Source organism: Zootoca vivipara, chromosome 5 (assembly GCF_963506605.1).
Source record: "Zootoca vivipara chromosome 5, rZooViv1.1, whole genome shotgun sequence".
NCBI lineage: Eukaryota > Metazoa > Chordata > Lepidosauria > Squamata > Lacertidae > Zootoca > Zootoca vivipara.
In genome coordinates, this window is record NC_083280.1 from 80,273,878 (window position 1) to 80,299,616 (window position 25,739).

At 43.3% G+C, this 25,739-nt stretch overlaps 2 protein-coding genes across 4 annotated transcripts; both read right to left on the reverse strand.

Moving 5' to 3' along the window:
• Window positions 1–1,350: 1,350 nt before the first annotated feature.
• On the reverse strand, window positions 1,351–8,446 carry LOC118096509 (mannose-binding protein). Of its 2 annotated transcripts, XM_035138433.2 has the most exons (5): window positions 8,325–8,446; window positions 6,405–6,572; window positions 5,005–5,112; window positions 3,310–3,393; window positions 1,351–2,349 (listed from the first exon to the last, which is right to left on the reverse strand). In XM_035138433.2, the coding sequence occupies exons 2-5, from the start codon at window positions 6,568–6,570 to the stop codon at window positions 1,979–1,981; spliced, it is 729 nt and encodes a 242-aa protein (XP_034994324.1). In that variant the 5' UTR covers window positions 6,571–6,572; window positions 8,325–8,446; the 3' UTR covers window positions 1,351–1,978. The 2 variants fall into 2 exon arrangements, with proteins under 2 accessions (XP_034994324.1, XP_060130980.1); XM_060274997.1 differs by lacking the exon at window positions 3,310–3,393.
• A 5,606-nt stretch (window positions 8,447–14,052) lies between these two features.
• LOC118096352 (pulmonary surfactant-associated protein D-like) lies at window positions 14,053–21,792 on the reverse strand. Of its 2 annotated transcripts, XM_035138068.2 has the most exons (5): window positions 21,202–21,792; window positions 19,610–19,791; window positions 18,149–18,274; window positions 15,466–15,549; window positions 14,053–14,927 (listed from the first exon to the last, which is right to left on the reverse strand). In XM_035138068.2, exons 1-5 carry the CDS (start codon window positions 21,225–21,227, stop codon window positions 14,554–14,556), a joined length of 792 nt encoding a protein of 263 aa, XP_034993959.1. In that variant the 5' UTR covers window positions 21,228–21,792; the 3' UTR covers window positions 14,053–14,553. The 2 variants fall into 2 exon arrangements, with proteins under 2 accessions (XP_034993959.1, XP_034993960.1); XM_035138069.2 differs by lacking the exon at window positions 18,149–18,274 and having other exon boundaries at window positions 21,202–21,790.
• Window positions 21,793–25,739: the final 3,947 nt, after the last annotated feature.

A 25,739-nucleotide genomic window follows, 5' to 3' on the forward strand; every position in this document is an offset into this window, starting at 1 on the left:
TGGCAGGGGGGTGGCTTTGGGGTCAGGGGAGGGGGAGGAGGACAGAAATCCAAGCATAAAATGGACCATCTCTGACTGTTCACCTACATGGGATACTTCTGTGGCAGGGGAGGATCCATGTGGGTGGGTGGGAAGGAGGTGGAAAAGGTGTTTATGTATGTACCGTTTTCTTTTTTGCAGTTTGTAAAATTAATAAAAAGTATGTTTAAAAAAAAAACAGAGAGTGAGAGACGCAGACAGGAGCAGAAAGAGAGGAGCCAGGAGCTGCAGGCTGAAAGACCTCTTTGGTTTATAGGTATTCCACCCCCCTCAGTTTGATGTGAGGCAGTGGATTTGCTAAAGGCTTACAACGTAAATTTGCTCTACAAATTGCTCTACAAATATGCTCTACTCGTATTTTGGTAATAAACTCTAAATGCCGCATGTGTCTAGGGTTCCCCATTCCTGTGAAAAACCAACCACTTTGGTGCCAAACCTGGGCATCATGCATGCTAGAGAGATATAATCCTTCCCCCCAATTGAGAAAATGTGCCAGTCTTAAAGGAATTCTGTAGAGAATGCCTGTAGGGATTTTCTATTCTAGGACCCACTAGTTTCAGACTTGGTTTTGCTAAAATCAAATTGACCTATAAAGACCTACAGTACATAGCTTGAGACCTCTTTCATATATACCTACGGTAAGCCCCTAGACCATCTATGGAGGCCCACCTCTATGTGACCTTTCTGTCTGAACCACAGGAGATGGCCAAAAGGTAATGAGGGGGTTGTTGCCTAGGGAGGCTTGCCAGCTAGGTATGCTAATTTCCTTGTGATCTGAGCCTTAAAAAACCATCACTTGAAATACATCAGTCTCTGCTTTTATGGTGGTTGTGTTTTGCCCTATGAGATTTGTTCTAGTTCTCAGTATGATTAATGCAGGTGATAGCGAGTATCATTTCATTTACTCTTGGTTCTGATTTTGGGTTGCTTTGTTCTATTGATTTTAGTGTTGTGTTGACATACACAGACCTCCCCTCCCTCATTTAATCCCCACAACAACCTTGTGATGTAGGCTAGGGCTGAGAAGGCAGTAACTGGCTCAGGGTCACCCAGTGAGCTTCATGCCCAAGTGGGGAATTGAACCCTGGTCTCCCAGGCCCTAGTCCAACACTGTAACCACTGCACCACACTGGCTCATCTCTTTTAATACCTAACTCAAGAATCCAGAACCAATCATAGTCCTCTGCAGCATATATTCTCAGTGTACCTGTACTTAGAAATCAATTAATATACATTTCACACACTGCATGTGGCACTCTAGACTAGAGTCTAGACACTGTAGTATACAAGTATACTCTTGCTACTCCTAAAACATATAAACAGTTCTATTTATTCATCACATGGCTGCAATTACACCAGAACAGAATCTAGCACATGAAAGAGATTCATGAAAATACAGCTTTAAATTTGTGAAAACGACAACAGAAGGGCAGGTCTCCAGCCTTTCCAGGTGCACATCTCTAGGCATAGATGAGGCATGTTGATGAAGTTAAATGGTTTTCCACAATTAATAACATATTTGAATATTCTGCAAATTAGACTAATAAGGTTCGTGGGTGGTGGTTTTGCATATGGCACTCTAGCCTAAAATGGCACATCCGTCATTGAGGTTGGCAGACTGACAGGAGCCCCCTCCCTCAGGCTGAAAGTGGTGCAATAGAAGCATTGTTGCCCTCTCTATCATTCTGCTAAATATGTTTTGCAGCTTTTTGTAACATTTCAAGAAGCTGAAAAAGCCTTTTGGCCAAAGATTATTGTGGCACAAAAGCTGTGTGTGCAGAGCAGCAGAAAATAATCCTTCTGTCATGCTACTTTTAACTATCTTAGAAACCACCTCTCTCTCCGCCCCAAACTTAAAAACTGCAGATTTGTTGTGCTATTATGTTAATAACTGTGAGCACAGGCACCCACAGGGTTAGGCATCTTTTGGGGGGAGAAGTTACAGTTCACAAACAATCAGTGTTTTCCGTTCACAATCCAAATCGTTCCACAGTCCATCGTCAAGTACTGCAACACAGTCCTCTTTATTACCATAGTTATTGGGCTCTCCTTGTTTCCAATTTGTGTAACGTAGGGGTGCTCCATTCAGATACACGAATCTCCCTTCAGTCTGGATATCGTTGATATCGAGAAAAACAGCCTTCGAATTCCTCTTTACTATTTCTGCCAAGGCTGCATTTTCTGCTGCGTTCTTCGGGCTGGCAAGGGCTGCCCCTCCATTTTCACACAGTCTTTTTCCATTGGAGAAAGTTGCTTCTCCAATTGAAACAAAAAATTTCTCTCCGACTTTCACCTGCTGCAACATCACAACTAGACACAGAAAGAAAAGCACAACACAGTGAGAAGCACATGAGAAATAATTGCTGGCAGCCTGAATAGTAGCTGTTCCACACTTACCCACATGAGCACGATCCATCCAGAGTCAAGCACTTTAGACTACTATCAATTTGAATGGTAGACAATTGACTATATGCTTCCCTCTCCCAATGAAATAAATGGGATTTAAAGGCAATTAATTATGGAGAAGCCATGCCTTTTATAAACCTCCCCCAACTTGCTGCCCTCCAGATGTTTTGGACTACAGCCACAACTCCCATCGCCCCAGGTAGCAGGGCCAGTTGCTAAGGATGATGGGAGTTGTAGTCCAACAACATCTGGAAGGTTCCAGGCTGTAGGAGGCTGCTCTTTATGTTCATCAATATCCAACACGCTGAGAATCTCTCATTTTCCTTCACACCCCACCCACAATAATCAGTGCTTTGAGTCCCATTGTCCCACCTCAAAAGCAAAACAGATTAGCACCCACTCAGCACAAAATTTGTTTTTTCACACATACAAAATGTTGAACAAGCTGATTAATAATGGATCAATTTTGTTGGTTGTAGAATCTGCATGGGATGTCATGATCACCTCACTTTTTGTGTGGAGGGCATAACCTGGCTCCAAGTAACAAAAACAGATGAGAGGATAGTAGAAAGTTTGCAACATATGAGCTATTGACAACACAGACTGACTCCTTTATATGGGCAAATCTTAGTTAGGCCCATCAGCACTATACATTGAAAATTGTATTACACCATTTAAACAGTTATGGCTTCTCCCAAAGAGTCCCTGCGTACCTCACTATTAGCTTGTTGTTTTTGCACTCACACTCATACACACACACACACACACACACACACACACACACACACACACACACACACAACACAAGCAACCATTTAAACATAAATATAAAAACATGCATTGAAAATGCATATTCCATCTTACTCTTTTTGTACTTGCTAAGGTCAGCTTGAAGAGTCTGCACTTGCTTTTCCAAAGCAGTTACTTGTTGCTGAGTGGAAGTAATGTCTAAGGTGAGAAAATGAAGATATGGTTCATATGGTTAAGCACAGATAATTTATATTGGAAAGTTGCCAACCAGACCATTGCCAATTCCTGACTCTGTACTACCTGCTGTCCTTTGTCACCTGTGTATCAATTATTTTTATATGACATTTACATCCTGCCTTTCTTCCATAATATAGCTGAAGGCATTGGGGGTCCCAGGTGCCCTGGTCAAAGACTGACTAGATCCAGTCCTACTTAGCTTCAGCCAATGTTCCTGCATTATGTGCCTTCAGCCCATTTCTTGGGGCATGAATGCTCACATTCACAGACACAGGTAATGTAGCCCTTCCGCCTAAAAGAGAGATACAAAATGTAGTGAAGAAGGGAGATAGGGACAGCTTGTTCACTGTGGGCAGAAGCAAGAAGCATCAGGCATGAACTGTAGCTGCCCTTGCCAAACTGGTCTTCTCCTGGTGTTTTGGACTACAACTATCAGTGCTGGTTGTGGCTGATAGGAATTGTAGTCCAAAACATCTGGAAGGTGCCAGGTAGGTGAAGGCTGAACTACAGGAAAGGAGATTTTTGTATTTTTTTTTACTAATGTTTAATCCAATTATAGGACCAGTTCAGCAGCAGATTAAGCTGCGTAGGGAGGTCTGTGACTTTCTTGGAATCATTTCTCTTGGGCTCCTGTTGTGGTCCTAAAGGATCTACACTGGTTTATGGTGTATTTCCAAGCAGAATTCAAAGTGTTGGTGCTGAGCTTTAAAGCCCTAAACGGCCTTGGCCCAGTATACCTGAAGGAGCGTCTCCACCCCCATCGTTCTGCCCAGACGCTGAGGTCCTCCTCCAAGGTTCTTCTGCTGGTTCCCTCAGTGCAAGAAGCGAAGTTACAGGGAACCAGGCAGAGGGCCTTCTTGGCAGTGGTGCCCTACCTGTGGGACGCCTTCCCAGCAGATATCAAGGAGATAAATAACTTTACAACTTTTAGAAGACATCTGAAGGCAGCCCTGTATCGGCAAGTTTTTAATGTTTGATGTTTTATTATGTTTCCATATGTGCTGGACGCTGGCTGGGGCGGGGTATAAATAATAACATTATCATTAATTAATCCTGATTTACAGTAGATTATCCATGGAGTACTTTCAGATTTCTGTGGTTCAGTTTATACATCCAGCAGGCTCAATGTGGTTGCTCTATGTGGGTCTGCTGTAGCAGACCCACATAGAGCATGTTGCTCTCTGTGGGTTCATGCAGTGATGATAAGAAGACATCATTGTATAAATTTCCCTCTCCACAAGCTGCCCCTGTTTAAATGATGATGGCATCTTTAAAAGGTGCCACTTGAATAATGGGGAACAGGATGGCTCTGAATGCCCTAACCCCATTGTGACACTGGTTGACATAAATGGTGCTTCTACATGAACCCACTGATGTATTCCCAGATGCAATGGCTTGGGGACCCCAGGATGCATTTTGGCCCTATGATTTTTTAAGCTAAGCTTTCACAGAAGAATAATTATCATGCAAACCATTCACTGGCATTCACAAAGAAAAGGTTATGTTGCTCTTGAAGTGCCCATTCATGTCTTCCTGAAAGCAAAAATAAGCACCAGAGATTTGATTTCTTACCTGCCGTTTCTCCATTTTGTCCTTTCTGGCCCGGGGGCCCTGCAATTCCAGGCAATCCAGGAGGCCCTGCCTTCCCAGGAAAACCCTGTTGGCCCCTCACTTGGACGCCTTGTGTTTGAGAAAAAGAAACAGCTTTTGGATACTATTTCCCCATAACAAACAGCCAACAAGGAAAAAAGGGTGCTTTAAATAATACACATTCACACTCCTGATGGCAGCCTTCAAGTGACAAGATGTTCCTAGAGCTCACCTTGTACTCAGCTGATAATTGTGATTCTGTGTTGATGCCACTGCAAATCATCGTGATTGTTTATTCTCCTCCTGGTTCCTATATATTTACCCTGACTCCCCACCAATTCTGCGTAGATTTGCTTTGCTCCACAATCTCTCTTTCACTACACAGTGCATACATGCACTTAGCGCATACATACAGACCAGGCATATCTCCCTCTCCTACCTCCTCTGTCTCTCTCGCACATTTCACATATACACAGCTTCACATACAATTATACCTTCTGCCTCTCTCCCTTCCCCAGACAATGCTCTCTCTCTCTAACTCCCCCATCACATAGATCATCCTCTCTCTTCCCAAGAGGAACTCCGCACTACAAATCCGCCTTCAAACTGTCTGAGAAGCTCAGTGTGTAAATAGGTTTAGAACTGGTTGCTCTAAGCTCAGACTGCATGGCTCTAACAAGCCTTTCCTGTGTTCCTATACTAATAATGTAGGAACTTTCACTAGTGTAGCTAATCCAAGTTTTATTGCCTGTGTGTTCCGATTCATGTATGGAAAAGCACATGAACCGGACCTTTGGAGAGTTTGCAGGTAAGCCACTTTTAACTTACCAAGCATGTGGTCTTTTCTATGCTAAGGGAAGAGGGCATATTTCAAAGGTCTAACAGCCTATATTTACATGTTTTACTTTCCTGCATATGTTGTGATTTAAAATATCTGCTAGGGTTCACTCAACAAAGAGTATCAGCCCCAAACTGGGATCTCGGAATTCTCCCTTTTTTAGACCTATTTTTCCCTTGCCACCAACAGGGACAAGGGAAGCTATTCCGTCACTTCTCTCTTCCACCTCCAATGCTCAAAGAAAAGAGCCTGGAAAAGTGCTATGAAGCACCTAGCCACCACTCAAAGCAAAATCATCCAGGGTTTGCTTTTCAGAACCTTGCAGACAGTACGTACCCTGTCCCCATGCCTTTTGGGACCTTGGAAAACAGTATGACGACAATGTAGTGCAAATAGAGGAATGGGGGGAGAGGGAGAGAAGGGTTAAATACATAGCAACGTGTAACCACCCTGCCAAGTCACACACATACATGAGAAACCCAGCTGAGATATAGATAAGCTATCATAAGGTGCCAAAGATTGCCATATAACTATATGGAGATACCTTGGTCTCCCTTCTCTCCTTTGGCACCATCTTTTCCATCTCTTCCTGGTAAACCGGGTATTCCTGGGTTGCCACATGCCATTACTGTGCAAGTGTTTGTTTCAGAAGCAGTGGTCAATGCCGGCGATGTCCCCAGCATCAAGGTGATGAAAATTTGAAGATACATACCTTAGACAGATAACCAGTTAAGAGGAAATTATTTTGAGATCTTTTAGAAGTTGCCTATGGCCACTCTGCTGTTCTTCCTTTGCCAGCGAGAGAGGATTCTGCTTTGGCCTCTTAAGATGAGACTCTCAGAAAGCCATCAGCCCGCCTGTCAGTGTGTTTTGTGCCATTGGAAGGACATTGGTCAATCAATTTGAATTCTGAACAATTGTTACTTTACCCAAATGATCTTGGTGTTATAGCTGTGTGAGACAACTGCAAATGCTGTTGGAGAATTCTAGCTTCTGCACAGAGCTATAGTTCCCAGAATCCCTTGAAAACCGGTTTGAATATTAGTTTAAATGTACAGGCTTCCATGTGCGGATTACCTGCTGGATTGTGGGAGCAACTCAGGCTGTGTACACATTACTGGCTTAAAGCGCAGCTAGGTCATTGGTTATTCTCATTGGTTTGCGGAGAAATGCATCAAAATGCAATATTTAATAAGAAACTAGATACAAGATAGATTTAGACTGTGGCTAACACCATGTGTACCAAGTAGTGGGCATACCATGGGCATACCAAGTGTACCCAGTAGTACACATGTACCCAGTAGTACACATGTAGTTCCCAGTAGTGGGAATGCATTGGATGTAGAGTAAATGGAGGTATGTACACAGCCTCAGGTGTGTACATCTGAATGCAGATCCCATCTGTCCAACTGCATTGTTTCAGCTGCATGTGCATCTGAATGCAAATCTTCATCCACTTTGTTGCAGAACATTTAACAATGCACGAGTGGAGCTGTATTTCAGCATAGGTATAGGCATGCTCTGGTTTATATTTTTGCGATTGGAGGCTTAGTTTGTCTAGAACTGAGTATACACTTTCAGAACTGACGCTAAATACATTACTTCTGGTAAATGAGCCACCGTAGCCGCTAGAGGACTGTGAAAATTTGTGCCCCGGGCTTCACGTCAAAGTGCAAGTAGATAAATAGGGACCGCTACAGCGGGAAGGTAAACGGTGTTTCCATGTGCTGCTCTGGTTCGCCAGAAGCGGCTTAGTCATGCTGGCCACATGACCTGGAAGCTGTACGCCGTCTCCCTTGGCCAATAATGCGAGATGAGCGCCGCAACCCCAGAGTCGGTCACGACTGGACCTAATGGTCAGGGGTCCCTTTACCTTTACCTATGTACTATCTGAACAAAGGGGCACTTTGGTTGCCAGATGTGATTTCCCCCCATCTCTCCTACCCCCACTACTATAAATAGTATTTCAGCTGTCATACTAAAACAGATGTGTCAATAAGGGAAGTTGATCTGATTAATTGTCTTCCTTTGAACCAATCCATTGCTTAATCATATAAATTTAAATAAATGCCCGTATTACCAACTCTTCATCGCCAACAAAATAAAGCCTGTTGCATATTGTAAGGAAGACATTTAAAATTTTGGTTAGCATTCCCTGTCACAGGCAAACATCCGAACTAAAACAGTTTGATAAAAAGCATGCCTCTAATTCAGTCCCCCCAAATTTAGAGCAATTTAAAGTGGAAGGCTAAATCAACTAACAGCACACTCCTAGCTCTTTCTATTCCAAGTTAAGTCCTATTGAGTTCAAACTTGCTCACTCCCAGGTAAATGGGGTTAGGATTACATTCAGGCTTATTCTGAGAATGGGGAAACAGCAGATGGATTAAACTATTTTGTGGAACGGGAGGAGTTTAACAAGCAAAGTTTTCATCCAGCATTAATCTGAAGCAGCATTACTTACCAGATCCTCATATGTTTCCTTGATCAAGTGAAACAGCTCAGCTGATTTGAAGAGAGATGAAGGCTAGCCAAGAAAGGGGAGGATTTCTGTTCCGCTTGGAATGGTGGTGGTGGTGGGGAAATCTGTAGAAAAATCCCATAGATAAGTATGCTTTATTTTATCTCTGTGGATTGCAAAATTGTACTTTACACACCAGCACTTACTGGCACGACTTCATGCAGCGTTTCCGCATAACCTTTTCCCCGCAGTCAATTTACTGGAAAACAGGGACAAATTCTAGAACTTGCCCTTTCATATAATCACTGGAAGTGCTTCTTCCAGCAAATAGATCTACAGACATCTTATAGAATTGTGATACAGAAATCTGTTATATTATGAATTATAGAGATTCAGAAATCTAAAACGCTTTATACTTTTTGCAGCACTATCAGAAAGGTTGGGCTGTCAATCTATAACCATTTTTGAACCTTCTGATGAGTTTGTTCAGAGTAACCTTCCTTGTAAGCTCTCGGATAAGTAAGATAGGTGAAACCAAAAGGAAGTAAACATGTTTTTGTTAAAACCATCCAAGTTCTCCAAAAGTAATGATGATTAAATCTACATATGACCTCTCCATGCAGTTAAGCAGAGTTCCAGAATATCCAGAGAGGCCATAAAGCTCTTTGCAAAAGATTAAGCTAGCAGTGAACAGTAGCTTTAAAGCCAGTTGAAACGGAGGCAAAAGAGGGTGGGTGGTGAACAGTTATCTATCCTCGTTTCAACACTAGGCCCTGTTTCCAGTCACTGAGGATATTCCCTATTCAGAAAGGCTGAATGTGGCTGATGCCATCCCAGCTGTTACACCAGAATCTAAAGTGGAACCTGGGCAGTATTTTTTCTTTTTTTCCACCCTGAGAAGTATTTTGGAACCTAAAGGGAAAACACAAGAACAAAAAGAGCAAGCTCAGGTACAGTGGATGGCCACACCTGAGAAAGAAGAAGGGTGGATCTACACTCATGGTTTATAATGTTCAGGAAGGGTTAAGAAATGGTTTTCACAATGTAGATGGACACATTGTGTTCCGCTTTCAACATTCATAATGCATTATTAAAATGAGACACCAGAGGGCGCTGCAGAGCAACCAGGAACCAGCAGTAGGGAAATTACGTCAGGACAAAACAAGGTAAGAAACGCTTTTAAACTACAAGTCTGCCCTGTAACGTTTTAGAATGATATATCTAATATCATTCTAATAAAGTTAAACACGTCCCTTGTAGATCCAAGCGAAGTAAAACAAACCCCATTATTCTTCATTGAGCAGCAACATCATAGGATCAGGCACTGCCTGGAAGTAGGGTGGTTGTGGGTCCTACTTTACACAGGACCACCCTTTATTGAAAAGGGTCCTCTTTTGGAAGGGTGGCCTGATTCAAGTATAAATCACCATAAGGATGGAGAGCAGCACCCTGAGCAGCAGACTGAAGCAGCTCACCTGATCAGTCTTCCCCACAAGCCCATCATGGTGAGGTGTGCTCTGTTTATATCCAAATTATTGCAAGTTTTATGCAAATGTGTGTCATCTTTTGTACTCTTTTTTTTATGACATGTACATGGCTACTCTACCTGAGCGTCTTTCATGAATGTGGAGGGGACAACAAAGTATATCACAGGGTAACAGATTAATAGAATTGCAGAGTTAGAAGGGACCATGATGGTCATCTAGTCCAACCCCCGCAGTGCAGGAATCTTTTGCCAACATGAGGCTCAAACCCATGATCCTGAGATTAAGAATCTCATGCTCTACCGACTGAGCTAATTCAGAGTTTTCAGGTATAACTGCAGTACTGTAACTGGCAACAATACAAAAGCTTCCTTCCCACTGGTAATAAGTATTTTGTCTCCAACTTTATTTACCACTCCTGTCAAAGTGAAGGCAGCCTAAGAGAAGAAAAGTAATGGTTTACCATTCTGGGTTTATACAGTCAGATCTAAGGGCTTATTCACATGATGCACGTTAGGTAACCGAGGCTTGGAATGGAGACAAGAACATCTTGGGATGCTGCCCTGCAAAGCTCAGTCTGTTTAGCAACAAACGTTCCTCCTTCTGTTTCAATATTCATGTTACACAATGGGCTACCATAAGCTCTGTTGTGTATTGAGTCAAAGGATTTTATATCTATATTACTACTGTATGTATTTGCATTAGGGTAAAGTAACTGCCTTTTGGTTCCAGAAGGTCCAGCTACTATTGGTTCATTTAAGCTGCTGCATTTGGATCCTCTGTCTTATTGGTTTCCTCCAAAAGGCAGCACTGTGATTGCCTGATATTGTCCCCTCCAAAATGTATCCCTTTCTAGCTAGTCCCCCGTCCCTATACAGTGGTGCCTCGCTAGACGAATTTAATTCGTTCCACAGGTCTTTTCTTATAACGAAAAATTCGTCTAGCGAATCCCATAGGAATGCATTGGATTATTTTTTGAATTTTTTTTGCCCATAGGAACGCATTAATTGAATTTCAATGCATTCCTATGGGAAACCGCGATTCGCTAGACGAATTTTTCGTAAAACGAATTCGGCTAGCGAGGCAACCTCCGCTAGAAAAAACCTTTCGTTAAGTGGAAATTTCGTTAAGCAGGGCATTCGTTAAGCGAGGCACCACCATAGCTTTCCTCTCCTCAGAACTTAGTCTTGTTTGCTTTAATAAAGAAGTATTACTAGAGAACTGTCACCAGCATATTATGTCAAGAGAGCTGAAATCACGAAATCACAACACTCTCAACAGGGGATTGGGCCTTAAGCTTCTCAAACAGCAGCTCTTCATAGCAGACAGCAAGCCACCTTTGAAACCAAGAAGGATTTCTTTCTAAGGTAGCGTGTGATGTTTTGCAGAGAATCTGCTCAAGCTCTTTGGACCTTTGGCCCATGTTTGTTAGTGACAAATATAATCCATTGTCGTTGCCATGACACACATCACGTGGAAAGAAGGGGGGGGGGAATAAAATAAATGCACGGTAACCATTCTTACACGGGCATGCATCCACTAGTCCATCTTGAGGCTATCTGCTCCAACTGCCAGAAATCTTTTATTTTAAATGACTATTCCTTAATTCAAATCATGTTGGTTGCTCAAGGACATAGGGGAAGTTCCTTCTTTCAGAGACCTACCACTCCACTGTGTAGTATCCAGACAATACAGTATCAGGGTTCTGAAATGCACTTTAGATTTGAAGTTTCAGGAGGATCCAAGGCCTTAATTTGTTTAATTGTAAAATTTAATCCAAGATGGGCCATTGACCTGATCCAGCAACTCTTCTTGTGTTTTTGTTTGATCTGTCAGATGCTGATTGGAGTGGTTTTGTTTTGCTTTGCTTTGCTTCTATTGCATATTTGTTAAACCTTGCAACTCGGAGAGAGGGAAAGACTGGTACTCTCTATGGAGTGTTTTCTGAGGATGTCATTAGATGACAGAGATAACAAAGATGACCTTGAGATAACCTAGTGTTGGCCTTACCTGAAGTTGGCCTTACAGGGAACATGTGTTTGCCGATGAAAGTGTCATGCTCCTCAGCAAGATAGGGTGAGTATTTAGGGCTTTAACTTATAGTATTGTTCAGTCAGAGGGAAGATCCGAAAGACTCATACAGCTGACAGACTCATAATGTGACTCTGAAGGTGGCATCATAAAGAACCAGGACTTTTTTTCAGCCAAAACTTGACGAAACTCAGTTGGCCATCATTGCCATTATAAGAGAACAAAGTGAGTTCATGGTGAGTTCTGGGAGCTCTTTTTCTAGAAAAACAGCAGTGTATAGAACCATGATTGATTCGTTCATTTTGGCTGCACTTTAGCTCTTACTCATCACTGGAGTAAGTGAAAGGAGAAGACGGTTCAGGGAGGAGGGATGACATAGCATCATAGAATCATAGAGTTGGGAGAGACCACAAGGGCCATCCAGTCCAACCCCCTGCCAAGCAGGAAACGCCATCAAAGCATTCCTGACATATGGCCGTCAAGCCTCTGCTTAAAGACCTCCAAAGAAGGAGACTCCACCACACTCCTTGGCAGGAAATTCCACTGCCGAACAGCTCTTACTGTCAGGAAGTTCTTCCTAATGTTTAGGGGGAATCTTCTTTCTTGTAGTTTGAATCCATTGCTCCGTGTCCGCTTCTCTAGAGCAACAGAAAACAACCTTTCTCCCTCCTTTATATGACATCCTTTTGACATGGGATGCACCAGGCTGTGTGTGGAATGTTAGACAGGTGTGGAATGACTAATCTGTACTCCCTTAGTACCGTAGTACAGTAGTACAGTAGCCACACCTTAGAGCTGGCAATGTAACCCAATGAACTATGCCTCCATTCACAACATGGGCGTACCCAGGATCAAAACTAGGCGGGGCAAGGGGAGGGGCCAAGGCACGGAAGGGGAGGGGCCACAAAGTGGGCGGGAACAGCGAACTCGCGCTCCGCCGGGCTGTGCCCCTCCCTAGAAGCAGGGCTGGTGGGCGGAGGCGGAGCCCAGCCCAGCGGAGCGCGAGTTCAGCGTTCCCGCCCGCCGCGCCGCGCTCTCTGGTTCCCCGCCGCGCTTGGCCTTGCCAGAGGGCGCGACGGGGAGCTGGAGGGAGGGCGCAGCGCGGCGGGCGGGAACGGCGAACTCGCGCTCCGCCGGGCTGTGCCCCTCCCTAGCAGCAGGGCTGGTGGGCGGAGGTGGAGCCCAGCCCAGCGGAGCGCGAGTTCGGCGTTCCCGCCCACCGCGCCGCGCTCCCTGGTTCCCCGCCGCGCTTGGCCTTGCCTGAGGGCGCGCCGGGGAGCTGGAGGGAGGGTGCGGCGCGGTGTGGCGGGAATGGCGAACTCGCGCTCCGCCGGGCTGTGCTCCGCCTCTGCCCACCAGCCCTGCTTCTAGAGTAGGGCAGCTGCCCTAACTTGCCGCATGGTGGGTACGCCCTTGATTCACAAGATTACTTGCGAGTCTCCACATCTTGGCAACAGATCTTTTCACAATCATAGTACCCTCAGGGATCCAATATCCTTTTCCTTGCAATGTCTGTGGTTTATAAAGACATCTCCATTGACCTAATGTCTAGTAATAATACAAAACATTTAGGATTACAGCTAGAAGGCCTTATGCAGCATGCTTTGACAATGCACAGGAATACAAAGGAGGACAGATATTCTGCTATGCAAAGGTGCCTCACTTTTCCTAGGTTTTTCCTTATCCCCAAACTGGTGAGCAATAGGGTCCTGCTTCTGATGGTCAGAGGTTTAGCAGGGCTGTTGGCCTGGTTGAAAGGAGACAACAAGAGATAGCTAGTTCCGGAACAACCCAACCTATGTCCAAGCAACAAATAGCACAAACCTGGGAGATATGTCAGAGTCAGTAGCCTTGTAGGATCAATTGGAAGTCTTTTGGCCTCTTGTGTGGGTAGCTACCATTACTGCTGACCAGCTGAAATGATGGTGAGTGTTGTTGCTCTGCAGTTTCTTCCTTCAGCAAGCTCCATGCTGGTACAGAGAGCAACATTCCTGAATCCGAATACTAGAATTACTGGTATGATTCCTTGAGCACCTTATGAAATTATGCCATGGTCTGAGCTAGCTGGAGTAGCCTTTGTTATACGTTCTTGCAGGTGAGGAACAAATGGCAGATTTGCATTTTGGGGACTGGCTGAAAAGGCTCGTGGGCGTTCCAGTGTAGTTTTCTTGTTGTTACCATGGGGGCGGATGTTGCCTGAATGTCTGTGTACTCATAACCTGAATTTTTATTCTTGGACATGCTTTACAAGAAATCACACGCCTCACATTAAATTTGCCATATTCTTTATTAACACAGTCAGGTAAAGGAAAGTAGCAGACAGAGGGCCTTCTCGGTAGTGGCACCCGCCCTGTGGAATGCCCTCCCAGCAGATGTCAAGGCAATAAGCAATTATTTTACTTTTAGAAGACAACTGAAGGCGACCCTGTTTAGGGAAGTTTTTAATGTTTGATGCTGTACTGTTTTTAATATGCAGTTGGAAGCCGCCCAGAGTGGCTGGGGAGACCCAGCCAGATGGGCGGGGTATAAATAATAAATAATAAATTATTATTATTATTATTATTATTATTATTATTATTATTATTATTATTATTATTGCATCTTGAATATCACTTGTGCAACTCCCTGTTCAAGCTAGAGGGGTACTGAACTTGGAAAGAATTAGAACAAACTATTCGTTGACCTCACAAACATGGCCACTCCTGCACCTCCTGATTTTAGAATTCACAAATGACTAACCACTCAAGTGTGCAGCCTCTGTCATGCCATTTGCCATCCTCATGCATTTCTACACAGTCCTCATTGCCAAGATTATTTGGTTCTCCTCTGGCCCAGTTAGAGTACGCAATGGCGTCGCCATTCAGGTTCTCAAACCTGCCTTCTGTCGCCATGTCGTTGATCCCAAGGACTGCTCTTCTGTTATGCCAGGTCACTATTTTTTGCAGGGCGCTGTTCTCTGCCGCATTCCTCGGGAAGGCAAGTGCGCCACCCAGGCGCGAGCAGGTCTCACGCGCAGCATCATAATCACCTCTGGATCCATCTGTTTTGAATATCCTCTCACCAACCATCACGCCGTTGGGGGGAAGGAGAACTAGAAAGAGACAGGATTGCAAGGCTTTCAAATCTAATGCTGTAAAACGCCAGGCGCATTGGTGGTACGGGCAGCATTTTATATTTCAGTGGAAGGAGAAAGGTTCCCAGCGTGGTTTAAAGCAGAGGAGAGGATGGGAGTAGTGCTTGCACAACGTATGGATGGCCATTGGCCACAGGTTCCCCATCACTTTTGTGAGCTCAAATTGCATCAATAGTAAACTTGAGACGGCAAGAGCTGAGAAGACTCATTCTTTGTAGGTGAAAATTAAGGTATAATTATGATAGAGGGCTAGATATATATATAATTTTATTTTTTATTATGATTATGATTATTGATACTATTAATGTTCCTTATCTATCTTGTTCCCTTTAACTATTCTTGTTCTTTTCTCTTTTAATTTTGTCTTTCTAATTCTATTTGTACTAGGTATTTATTTTACTGTATAGTGAAAACTTTAATAAATTTTTTTTGGGGTGGGAATAGTCAACCTATCAGCCTATTTGGACAAAAGCAAACAATAACTTCTCTTTCTTACCTCTTTGAGTTTTGGTGATGGCAGCTTTCAAACCTTCCAACTCTGTTTCCAAGTCCCTTATTTGTGTTTTAAGGCTTTCCAGCTCTGAATGAGAAAATAGTTGCATTAGATTTCCTGATCAACTCCAAATTCCAGAAGTGAACTTTTTCAAAATATGTGTGGGTAACAATCTATGGCAAAGCTTTCATGTAGCTACAGAGCTGGCACAGATTCCCTCATTTGAGAACAGTGCACCTAAAACTATAATGAGCCAAGTGGTCCTCAGTTTCTCATTCTTTTAGGTTATTCAAACATTTTTTTAATGTACACAAGAAGCAGAATAAACTTCCTCCTCTTTCAAGAAGTCGAAGGGCGTTTGCCAACAGAAACAATAGCTATTCTCCTCTTCCAACATTCAGTATTTCTCTCCTGTTCTGCCTTCTGTAGGAAGGAAATGTAATACAAATAGTTCTTGACCTCACTCATCTTGGCTGGTTCACTTGGAAATTTTTCTTCAGGTGCAAATTTTGTTAACTTCCTGGAGAACTAGTTGCCCTCTTGTTTGGAGATGGAATTAAAATAACCTCATGTCAATAATTGCAAGTGACAGATTTGTGCAGCCAACTATGGGAAGAGAAAGAGACGTTTTTGTGGAGAATCTGTGCAAGTTTTTGCCCTGCAACAGGACAATAGTAGGTTCAGCTGAAGCACTCTGGGGAAAGGGGAAGGGAGAGGACTCAGAAAAACTGCCAACTCTTAGGGTTGGGACAGTGTCTGCTGTGGAGTTTCTTTTCTCCCAGAGCTCAGAAAGTGCTTCTGTCTGAGGACCAGTAGCCATGTGTGTTGGCTCTTAAGATTGCACTTGCGAAGGAGTGGTCAGTATTTGGACGTCATGTGGCTCCTCTTTTTGCACACACTGACACCACCACATCGGGGGAAGAAAGCTGACAACTGCCCCCCAGAACCCCTAAGTGAGAAATGTCCACATGTTTGCACCAGATTAGTAGTAACCAGGGCTTTTTTCAGCCGGAACTTGCCGGAACTCAGTTCCGACACCTCTCAGGTGGGCGCCGTTGCCATTATGAGAGAACAAGGGAGGCATTCATGGTGAGTTCTGAAAAATAGCACTGTTAGTAACAATACAGAAAACAGAGCATCTTTGTCCCTCATGGAATCACGACTGGCCCAGCAACCAAAGGGATATATTTCTTCCTTACTTCTTGACTTTGAGAAGTCTCTTTGGACTGTCAGCCGAAACTTCAAGTCTTTGTATCACATAATCATAATCTCAATATGAGGCGGTTTTGAAATTTGATCCTCAATATCCTTGCACATTGTAGAGGAAAACACTTTCTCCCAATCTATTTTCTTCCTGCTTGGCTGGAGCAATTGTAATTATGTTAATACTTTTTTCGTTTTCTTGCTAATTATGTGCCAGTTACGATGCAATTGATATTGGATGGACTACTAGCTCTCACCCTTGCCTACCTCACTGGGTTATTCTGATAAAAAATGAGCAAAATGGTGTCACATGCTTTGTATACTGAAAAAGAGCAGTCAGAATGAATTGTTGCCATCATCTTTGTCATAGAATCATAGAGTTGGAAGAGACAACAAGGGCCATCCAGTCCAACCCCCTGCCAAGCAGGAAACACAATCAAAGCATTCTTGACATATGCCTGTCAAGCCTCTGCTTAAAGACCTCCAAAGAAGGAGACTCCACCACACTCCTTGGTAGCAAATTCCACTGCCAAACAGCTCTTACTGTCAGGAAGTTCTTCCTAATGTTGAGGTGGAATCTTCTTTATTGTAGTTTGAATCCATTGCTCCGTGTCCGCTTCTCTGGAGCAGCAGAAAACAAACTTTCTCCCTCCTCTGTATGACATCCTTTTATATATTTGAACATGGCTATCATATCACCCCTTAACCTTCTCTTCTCCAGGCTAAACACACCCAGCTCCCTAAGCCGTTCCTCATAAGGCATCGTTTCCAGGCCTTTGACCATTTTGGTTGCCCTCTTCTGGACATGTTCCAGCTTGTCAGTATCCTTCTTGAACTGTGGTGCCCAGAACTGGACACAGTACTCCAGGTGAGATCTGACCAGAGCAGAATACAGTGGTACTATTACTTCCCTTGATCTAGATGCTATACTCCTATTGATGCAGCCCAGAATTGCATTGGCTTTTTTAGCTGCTGCATCACACTGTTGACTCATGTCAAGTTTGTGGTCTACTAAGACTCCTAGATCCTTTTCACATGTACTGCTCTCAAGCCAGGTGTCTCCCATCCTGTATTTGTGCCTTTCATTTTTTTTGCCCAAGTGTAGTACCTTACATTTCTCCTTGTTAAAATTCATCTTGTTTGCTTTGGCCCAGTTGTCTAATCTGTTAAGGTCATTTTGAAGTGTGATCCTGTCCTCTGGGGTATTAGCCACCGCTCCCAATTTGGTGTCGTCTGCAAACTTGCTCAGGATGCCCTCAAGCCCATCATCCAAGTCATTGATAAAGATGTTGAATAAGACTGGGCCCAAGACAGAACCCTGTGGCAGAACCTCCTGGTACTTTGCACATCGAGAAAAAGAAAAGTTTAGTCCACCCCTTTAGATTATAAATCTCTGATAGGGCTCATATTATTTTTTTATTTTTGTACAGTGCCTAGCTGTCTTGTTGCTGATGGCAACAACAACAGCAACAACAGCTTTTACCTGGAAGATTACTGTTTCCCCTTGATCCCTTTCCACCAGAAATCCCTTTCCACCAGAAATCCCTTTCTGAACCAGGAATGCCAGTTGGTCCTGCTGGACCCTGTAGTCCTTGAGGTCTTGGTAATCCTATAACAGAGGCCCAAATCAGTTAACTGATATGTGACTTAAAACAACAACAACTCTGTTTTATAGTGCCTATCATTTGAGGTTACGTAGACAGTACTCCACACTCTTTTGTCAGAACAGTCACCTTGTCTCCAGTGAGATTTTACTTAATAATTTTGCCTCAGAGATCTTTGGCTCCTATACTATTGTCCATTAGTTAAGTGCTGATACCATAGTCCTCCATATTCAGGCATTTATTAGTTGTATCTGTGGAAGGGCCACAGAGATGTAGGGAGCTGTGAAGCAGACCACCCTCTTCCTGCTTTGCCAGTCTGATTGGCTTCAGTACCAGCCACGAAGAAAGCAGATTGGTGCAGTGTTCATAGATCACAGAATTGCAGAGTTGGAAGGGACCCTGAGGACCAACCCGCTGCAATGCAGGAATAGGCAGCTGTCTCATATGGGGATCAAACCTGCAAAGTTGGCGTTATCAGCACCATGCTCTAACCAACGGAGAAATCCATCAGTTGGGATAGCTACCAACTATCCAGCTATCCCTCTGCTTCCCCAGTCCAATACCAGAAGCCTGATACCCTTTGCTAGCCTGAGCAAAGGACACTCAAGTCCACAGAACAGGGCGAGCGGCAGGACCTGGGTAGGGCCTGGCAAGATTGACTGAGAAGTCTGGTGGATTGCATTTAATCTGTGGGCTGGAAGTCCCTCAACCCTTTTGTAGCATTTGAACACCAGCTTGAGCATTGTGGCAGGCGCTTTTTGCTTATTTGATCTGCTATATGTATCTTTGTCTGATGTTAGTGCATGTGATGAAGTAGCTTGTGATTTACCTAAATTACAGTACTGTAGTTAGATATTCTAGCCTTATGAAATACTATATTACCGTAAAACAATTCTTCTTGCCATTGCTGCTATAAGGAACAGGAAGGTGCCCTCTCCCTCATTTTCTGACACAGGAGCTTTGATCTATTGTTGTTGGCTAAAAAAAGAGCACTCCCTGGAAAAGACCCTGATGTTAGGAAAGATTGAGGGCACTAGGAGAAGGGGACGACAGAGGACGAGATGGTTGGACAGTGTTCTCGAAGCTACCAACATGAGTTTGACCAAACTGCGGGAGGCAGTGGAAGACAGGAGTGCCTGGCGTGCTATGGTCCATGGGGTCACGAAGAGTCGGGCACGACTAAACGACTAAACAACAGCAACAAAAGAGCCCCCCCCCCACTTGCTCCAAGCTTGTATAAGAGAACAAAGTGGATGAAGCTAATACAGAAGTTATTTACCCCATATTTACCCCAAAGTGCACAAAAAGAGAGCGCACCCTCCCCATAAATGTTCTGGTACCTTGATCTCCCTCTTCTCCTTTTGGTCTGGTCTCAGAAGATCCACATACAACTAATGTACAAGCATTAGGAACCCATCCTGACAGAACAAGCCTTGGAGCAGAGCTGGTGGTTCTCTGCAGAGATGCTCCCCTTACCAATGAAGAAAGTATTAGAAGTATCAGCATTCTCTGGATGTATGGTCTAAAGTGGGGACAGAAACAAGCACAACGTCATTAGAAAAGAATACAACTTAAACTCTGGTTACATGCATACCATACACTGAAAGCACATGTCAAGCACATGGTTTTCTCCAAAGAATCCCGGAAACGGTAGATTATCACCCACAGAGCTACAGTTCCCAACACTGTTAACAAACTACAGTTCACATGATTCCTTTTTAGAGTCGTGGGCTCTAAAATGTGCTTTAAATTTATGGTGTGGGTGTGACCTTTATCCTAGTTAGCAGCTTCTGATTTTAAGAAGGAGATGGACAATATTTGACAGAGAATCGGAACAGATATGGAATTTCAGGATTGTGATTTCAGGTTCTGATCTGGAAAGACAAGGTTCAGCAAACCTTGTTGAAAGGTGAGAACTAGGGGAAACTGGGACCTTACAAAAGAGCGAGTTGGTGACCCAAAGATTAGAACAAGGGCCCCAAGGTCCTTACGTGTGGCACAAACAACGTCATTAGAATTGACAAAGAGTTAATTCACTGCTGAATCAGGCGAGGGGGTGCAGTTTCAGCACCATAGTACACCAGCCTGTTGTGCCAATCCTGTTATAACTTGTGCCACCTGTTCTCTACAGTCTTTACATGGTAAGGTTTGGATAAGGAAAATAAAATGCTAAGTATTTGTAATATGCATTGCTGCTTTCGTCAGCAATGCCCAAGTTTTGGATCCTGAAATCTCCCAGTTGCATCACTTGAGTTCTTTGTGTCAAAGCAAACAGGCTATGATCCCCCCCTCCCCCAGACAAATCATGCTGTCCTACAAGAAACTATTGTCAGTAGCGACAAGGGTTTACTTCCCACCCCATTCTTGTCCTTGAGTGCTAGCATGGTCAGCTGCAAAAGAGGGCTGGGCTCCTGTAGTTTTAATAGTTGTGCAAAAGTGGGGATTTCAGCAGGTGTAAATTGCATGCCCCTATCAGCTACACAAAGGTGTGGAAGCCCTGTCATGTGTTGCGTCTGTCCACCCTACAGAATACAGATATATACTTTCTCAAATCCAAATGAATGGGTGTGATTCCTTCCTATACAAAAACACACACATCATAACTGCTGCATCTCAGGGAATTGCTGAAGTGATGGTGAAATGCTGCCCCTATCTTGGGGCCTGGCTGCAACTCCTATGCATGCTTGCATGGGACTAAGTCCCACTAAGTACAGTAGGAACTTCCTTGTATAGAAAGACCACCAAGAAATACAGCACAGCCTCCTGGGGCCCCTGCAATATATGGTACCTTTTCCCACCTTCCCTTCACTCCCATTATAATCACAAGCATTTTGCTAATCTATACAGTAATCAAATGCATTTAGAGTATTTAGGTCCAATAAGTCCCTGTTGATTTTAGCACACTGAAAGAATAATACACAATCATTTATACCTGTTAGGATTCATTGTTTGGTCCATGTTTGGAGTTTATATCAAAAGTCCAGTCACTTTGTAATTTCCGTTTTGTTCCACAAAAGTCTTAGCAAGAATAATTTAGGAGGCATTCAGGATTCCATTTATAGACCAAGGGTTACGTAACAAGAGCTCATGTTTCTTATGCAAAGCATTTTAACCATAAATATTTTGCTTCAGGGTCCTCAAACTATCAAAGCAGGTCTGTTGCTTTCAAGTGGGACTTCTCAAGAGCATGGTTTCCGGGTTCCTGCTATAGCCGCTGTTAATCCAAGAAAGTGAAACACAAAGGAAGTATTGTCCAGTGGTGGTAAAATACATGGAGAGAACAATGGAGTTTGCCACTTCGAAGTAAACAATTCAAAACAAATTGTTAACTCATTACTTAACAATTTACAGTACTTGTTAAGGAGCAATTGCTTAAATCAATCCACTGGTGTTAGTGTTATGAGAATTATAAGGTCTAAGATATAAAATAAATGTACCAAGCAAACACATATATAAATATATAAACCACATGTCTGAAACAGTACAGGAAAAAGTCCTGAAACCATCTTGTCTCTCCGAAATTGAGCTCAAATGTTTCTCTGCAAGGAGGGAGAAAATTGGAAAAACCTCCCCAATGTCTCTTTGCTCACAAATCCTGCCTTAAGGGCACATTTAAGATATGAAAAGGGCGAGCCTGTGACCTGGACTCAGGAATTAAGTATTTATCATCACAAAAGAATAGCCAGGCTGTCCAGGTAAACCCAGTTACAGGTACCGGTAGGTAGTCGTGTTGGTCTGACGCAGTCAAAATAAAAATAAAAAATCCTTCCAGTAGTACCTTAGAGACCAACTAAGTTTGTCATAGGTATGAGCTTTTGTGTGCATGCACACTTCTTCAGATACACTGAAACAGAAGTCACCAGACCCTTATGTATAGTCAGTTATGTATAGTATAACCCCCCACCCCACCCTCTGACTATACATATATAATATGTATGTATTTTATTTAAGTGATTAATTAAAATCCATTTCCTGGGAGCAGCCCAGATACTGATCACGTTCTTATGGAGAAGTGATTGTTTAACTGTGAAACTGGTATGACAGCATTTGTGCTTGTAGACAAACTAACCCAACAGTGCAATAGTAGGCAGAGGTGACATTACCAAATATGGTTTTTATGATAACTGGTCTCCATTTCTTTCATTAATTCCTCATCCAAAGAACCTAGACCATCTTCTGTTTACTGTACTTTTTGGACAAGTATGTTAGACTGAACATCTTGATATTCCAGATTATCTTTGTTTAGATATCGTGTAACTGACTCTCTCCAAAGCTTAAAGATGGTTGTGCTAATTTTATAAGTATGTTGCCGTAATCAATACTATATGCTTGGCATTTGTAGATAACATCAGATGTCAAGGAAATAAGCAGCTATCCTATTTTTAAAAGACATCTGAAGGCAGCCCTGTTTAGGGACGTTTTTAATATTTAATGCTGTATTGTTTTAATACTCGATTGGGAGCTGCCCAGAGTGGCTGGGGAGACTCAGCCAGATGGGCGGGGTATAAATAAAAAATTATTATTTATGTATTTCCTCTCTCCCAATGTGATCTTTGGAATGTTTTGACTATTTTATGGCATGCTTACTGTTTCCTAACATTTTGCACTTTTTGAAACAAAAAATTCAAAATCTCTAAGAGCTTTACTGTATAAAGTGAACAATTGTTCTCCCTCCCCTTTCTAATATCATCTAAAAGATTTGAACATGCACAATATGTACACTGCTAAACTTTTCTCTTGTTTAAACTTACTCAAGTCTTTGGCTCCTTTTCATACACCTCATGCTTGTAGCTCTCTCTAATATTTCTCAATACCTACCATGGAACACAGAACTCCAAATGAGAGACAATGCCAAGATGTTAAAGACTTGAAATCTGAACATCCTTAAAAATGCTTTCTGAGAGTTGGAATTCCAAAAAGTGGGAAAAAAAATCCCTGAACCCTTGTTCCAGGGATAGAAATTCCCAAAAAGGTATGACAGCTGGAATTCTGAAAAATGCTGAAAACATGTTTCAATTAATCTGAAAATGCTAAAAATAAAAATGATTTGAGGGTTGGAATTCTGAAAATACCGCAGAATGCCTTGTGAGAGTCAGAATTCCCAAAAATCATGGGAAAGTATTCTGCGTGTAGCAATTCTGAAAATTTACAAAAAGGGTTTAAATTCATTGTGATCCTATAAAAGCTGGAAAATCTCTTTTCCCAATGCTGGCTAAGGGCATATATGTTCTCTCAAAAATCATTTATAAGCAGAATCATTTATAAGTTGAAAAGTTGAAAGAGCAGAAAGTGGGTTGAGCGCCCAGAATATTATTATTTTTTGCGATCAATGAGAAATGCTGTTCTCTTGGTATTTGTGTTGGAAGGTTTCCCTGCTGTAACCATTGTTTGCTGTACTGTATTAGTTTATTATTGAACAGCCCCCATCTGAAAGTGAACTCCATGGGACTTTAGTGGATATTCTTTTCCTTATTTTTCCCCTTCACCCTGATTTGTATAAGAATAGCTCTTGTAAAAGTAACAAACAAGGTGCCTTTGTACAGGTGTGTTTCCTTCCAGAACCAACTGCCACGCCTCATCCTGATCTTAACAATACAGTACAGTATTCCTTTCTTTAACCATTATTTGATCTTGTAAATTGATTACTCTTATCCATGACTACATTCTGGCTGGAGAATTGTTTATCATTATTTATACCCTGTGATATTGTACTGTTCTGTGTGCCAAACTATGGGGGGGGGGAGAGTTAATTTTCTAATTTCTGCAGATTTTTCTATGCTTATTGGTTCCTCATTGATGCCCCTTTCTCATATCTTAAAAGGAAATTTGATTCTACCATTTTGCTTTTAGGAAACAGAAGAGCCAAACATGTCCTGCTCATGGTTCTCTGGCTCTGTTCCTGGTACAGTAGTTACATGAATTTTCTTTTATACTTGCTAACTGAAAAGATTGATCTTCAGTGTTGCAACTTTCTGCTCCAAAGGGAAACAAGAAAGAAAAAGCTGCTTGTTGCTTATTCCTAGCAAAGTTTATGTCAACGTAAATGATATTCCTACCATTGGTTCATAATCATTCTCTGGTATCTTACAGGCCACATGAGCAGGAAAAGGGAAAATACTGATATTGCTATGCATTATGCTTAAATTGGATCAATGTGTTTGTCATAAAGTAACAACCCCTCAGATTAAGTGTATGTATATGATCTGATGGTTTTGTTGATATTTGCAGATTAATTTCCTTGAGTTGTGGGTTTAAATGTGTTCCCTACAAACACCAGAATGCCAGTCAGGGCTGTAGCATCGGGGGGAGTGTAGCCCTGGGCGCATGATTCTGAGGCATGTGAAGCAGGTGCCCAATGCAGAGATCCCCATTCCGCCTTGCCTGCCACCAGGGGTCTCTGGGCCCTGGAGCCCAGCCTGGCCTTGCCACCACAACCTTGGCCTCCTCGCTGAATGGCTACCTGGCCAGTGTTAGGGTGATGCATCCACCAAGGGCTGTCTTCGCCAGCCAGGCTCCCCCCGTGTGGGCAGGCAAGCGGCACAGTGCAGCCCCATGAACCCTCCATGACCCGCGCCTAGCAAACAGCGTCAGTGGCGAGGGCTGGGCTGGTGCCTAATAAAATGCACATTTGTATGTTTTTTTCCCACCTACAAGCATTTCTATGGCCACTTTACCCTAGTATATCCATTTTTGCACACATTACATGGCCGGAGAACGGCATTGTGAAAGTGCAGGTTTCAATGGGTGGCTTTCTTTCGGATCCTCTCACAGAAGGTAAAAGGTAAAGGGACCCCTGACATTAGGTCCAGTTGCAGACGACTCTGGGGTTGGGGCGCTCATCTCACTTTACTGGCCGAGGGAGCCGGCGTACAGCTTCCGGGTCACGTGGCCAGCATGACTAAGCCGCTTCTGGGGAACCAGAGCAGCGCTCGGAAACACCGTTTACCTTCTCACCAGAGTGGCACCTATTTATCTACTTGCACTTTGACGTGCTTTCGAACTGCTAGGTTGGCAGGAGCCGGGACCGAGCAACAGGAGCGCACCCCATCGTGGGAATTGAACCGCCGACCTTCCAATCGGCAAGCCCTAGGCTCTGTTGTTTAACCCATAGCACCACCTGCGTCACAGAAGGTAGGTCCTGCTTAAACCTCAGACGATTATTGCTGCTGAAACAACATTTGAACTCTGCCCTTGTGCACCCTTCAACCTGATCCCTGGGTGAAGCAGTGCCATATAATCCTGCAACTGTTGCCTTACCTCAGCCTAGACCAGGCACCCCCAAACTGCGGCCCTCCAGATGTTTTGGCCTACAACTCCCATGATCCCTAGCTAACAGGACCAGTGGTCAGGGAAGATGGGAATTGTAGTCCAAAACATCTGGAGGGCCAAAGTTAGGGGATGCCTGGCCTAGACCTTGCCCCAGCTCCCCATGTCTTGCTCTGTTTCCCCAAACCTAGATGCTTACCTGTA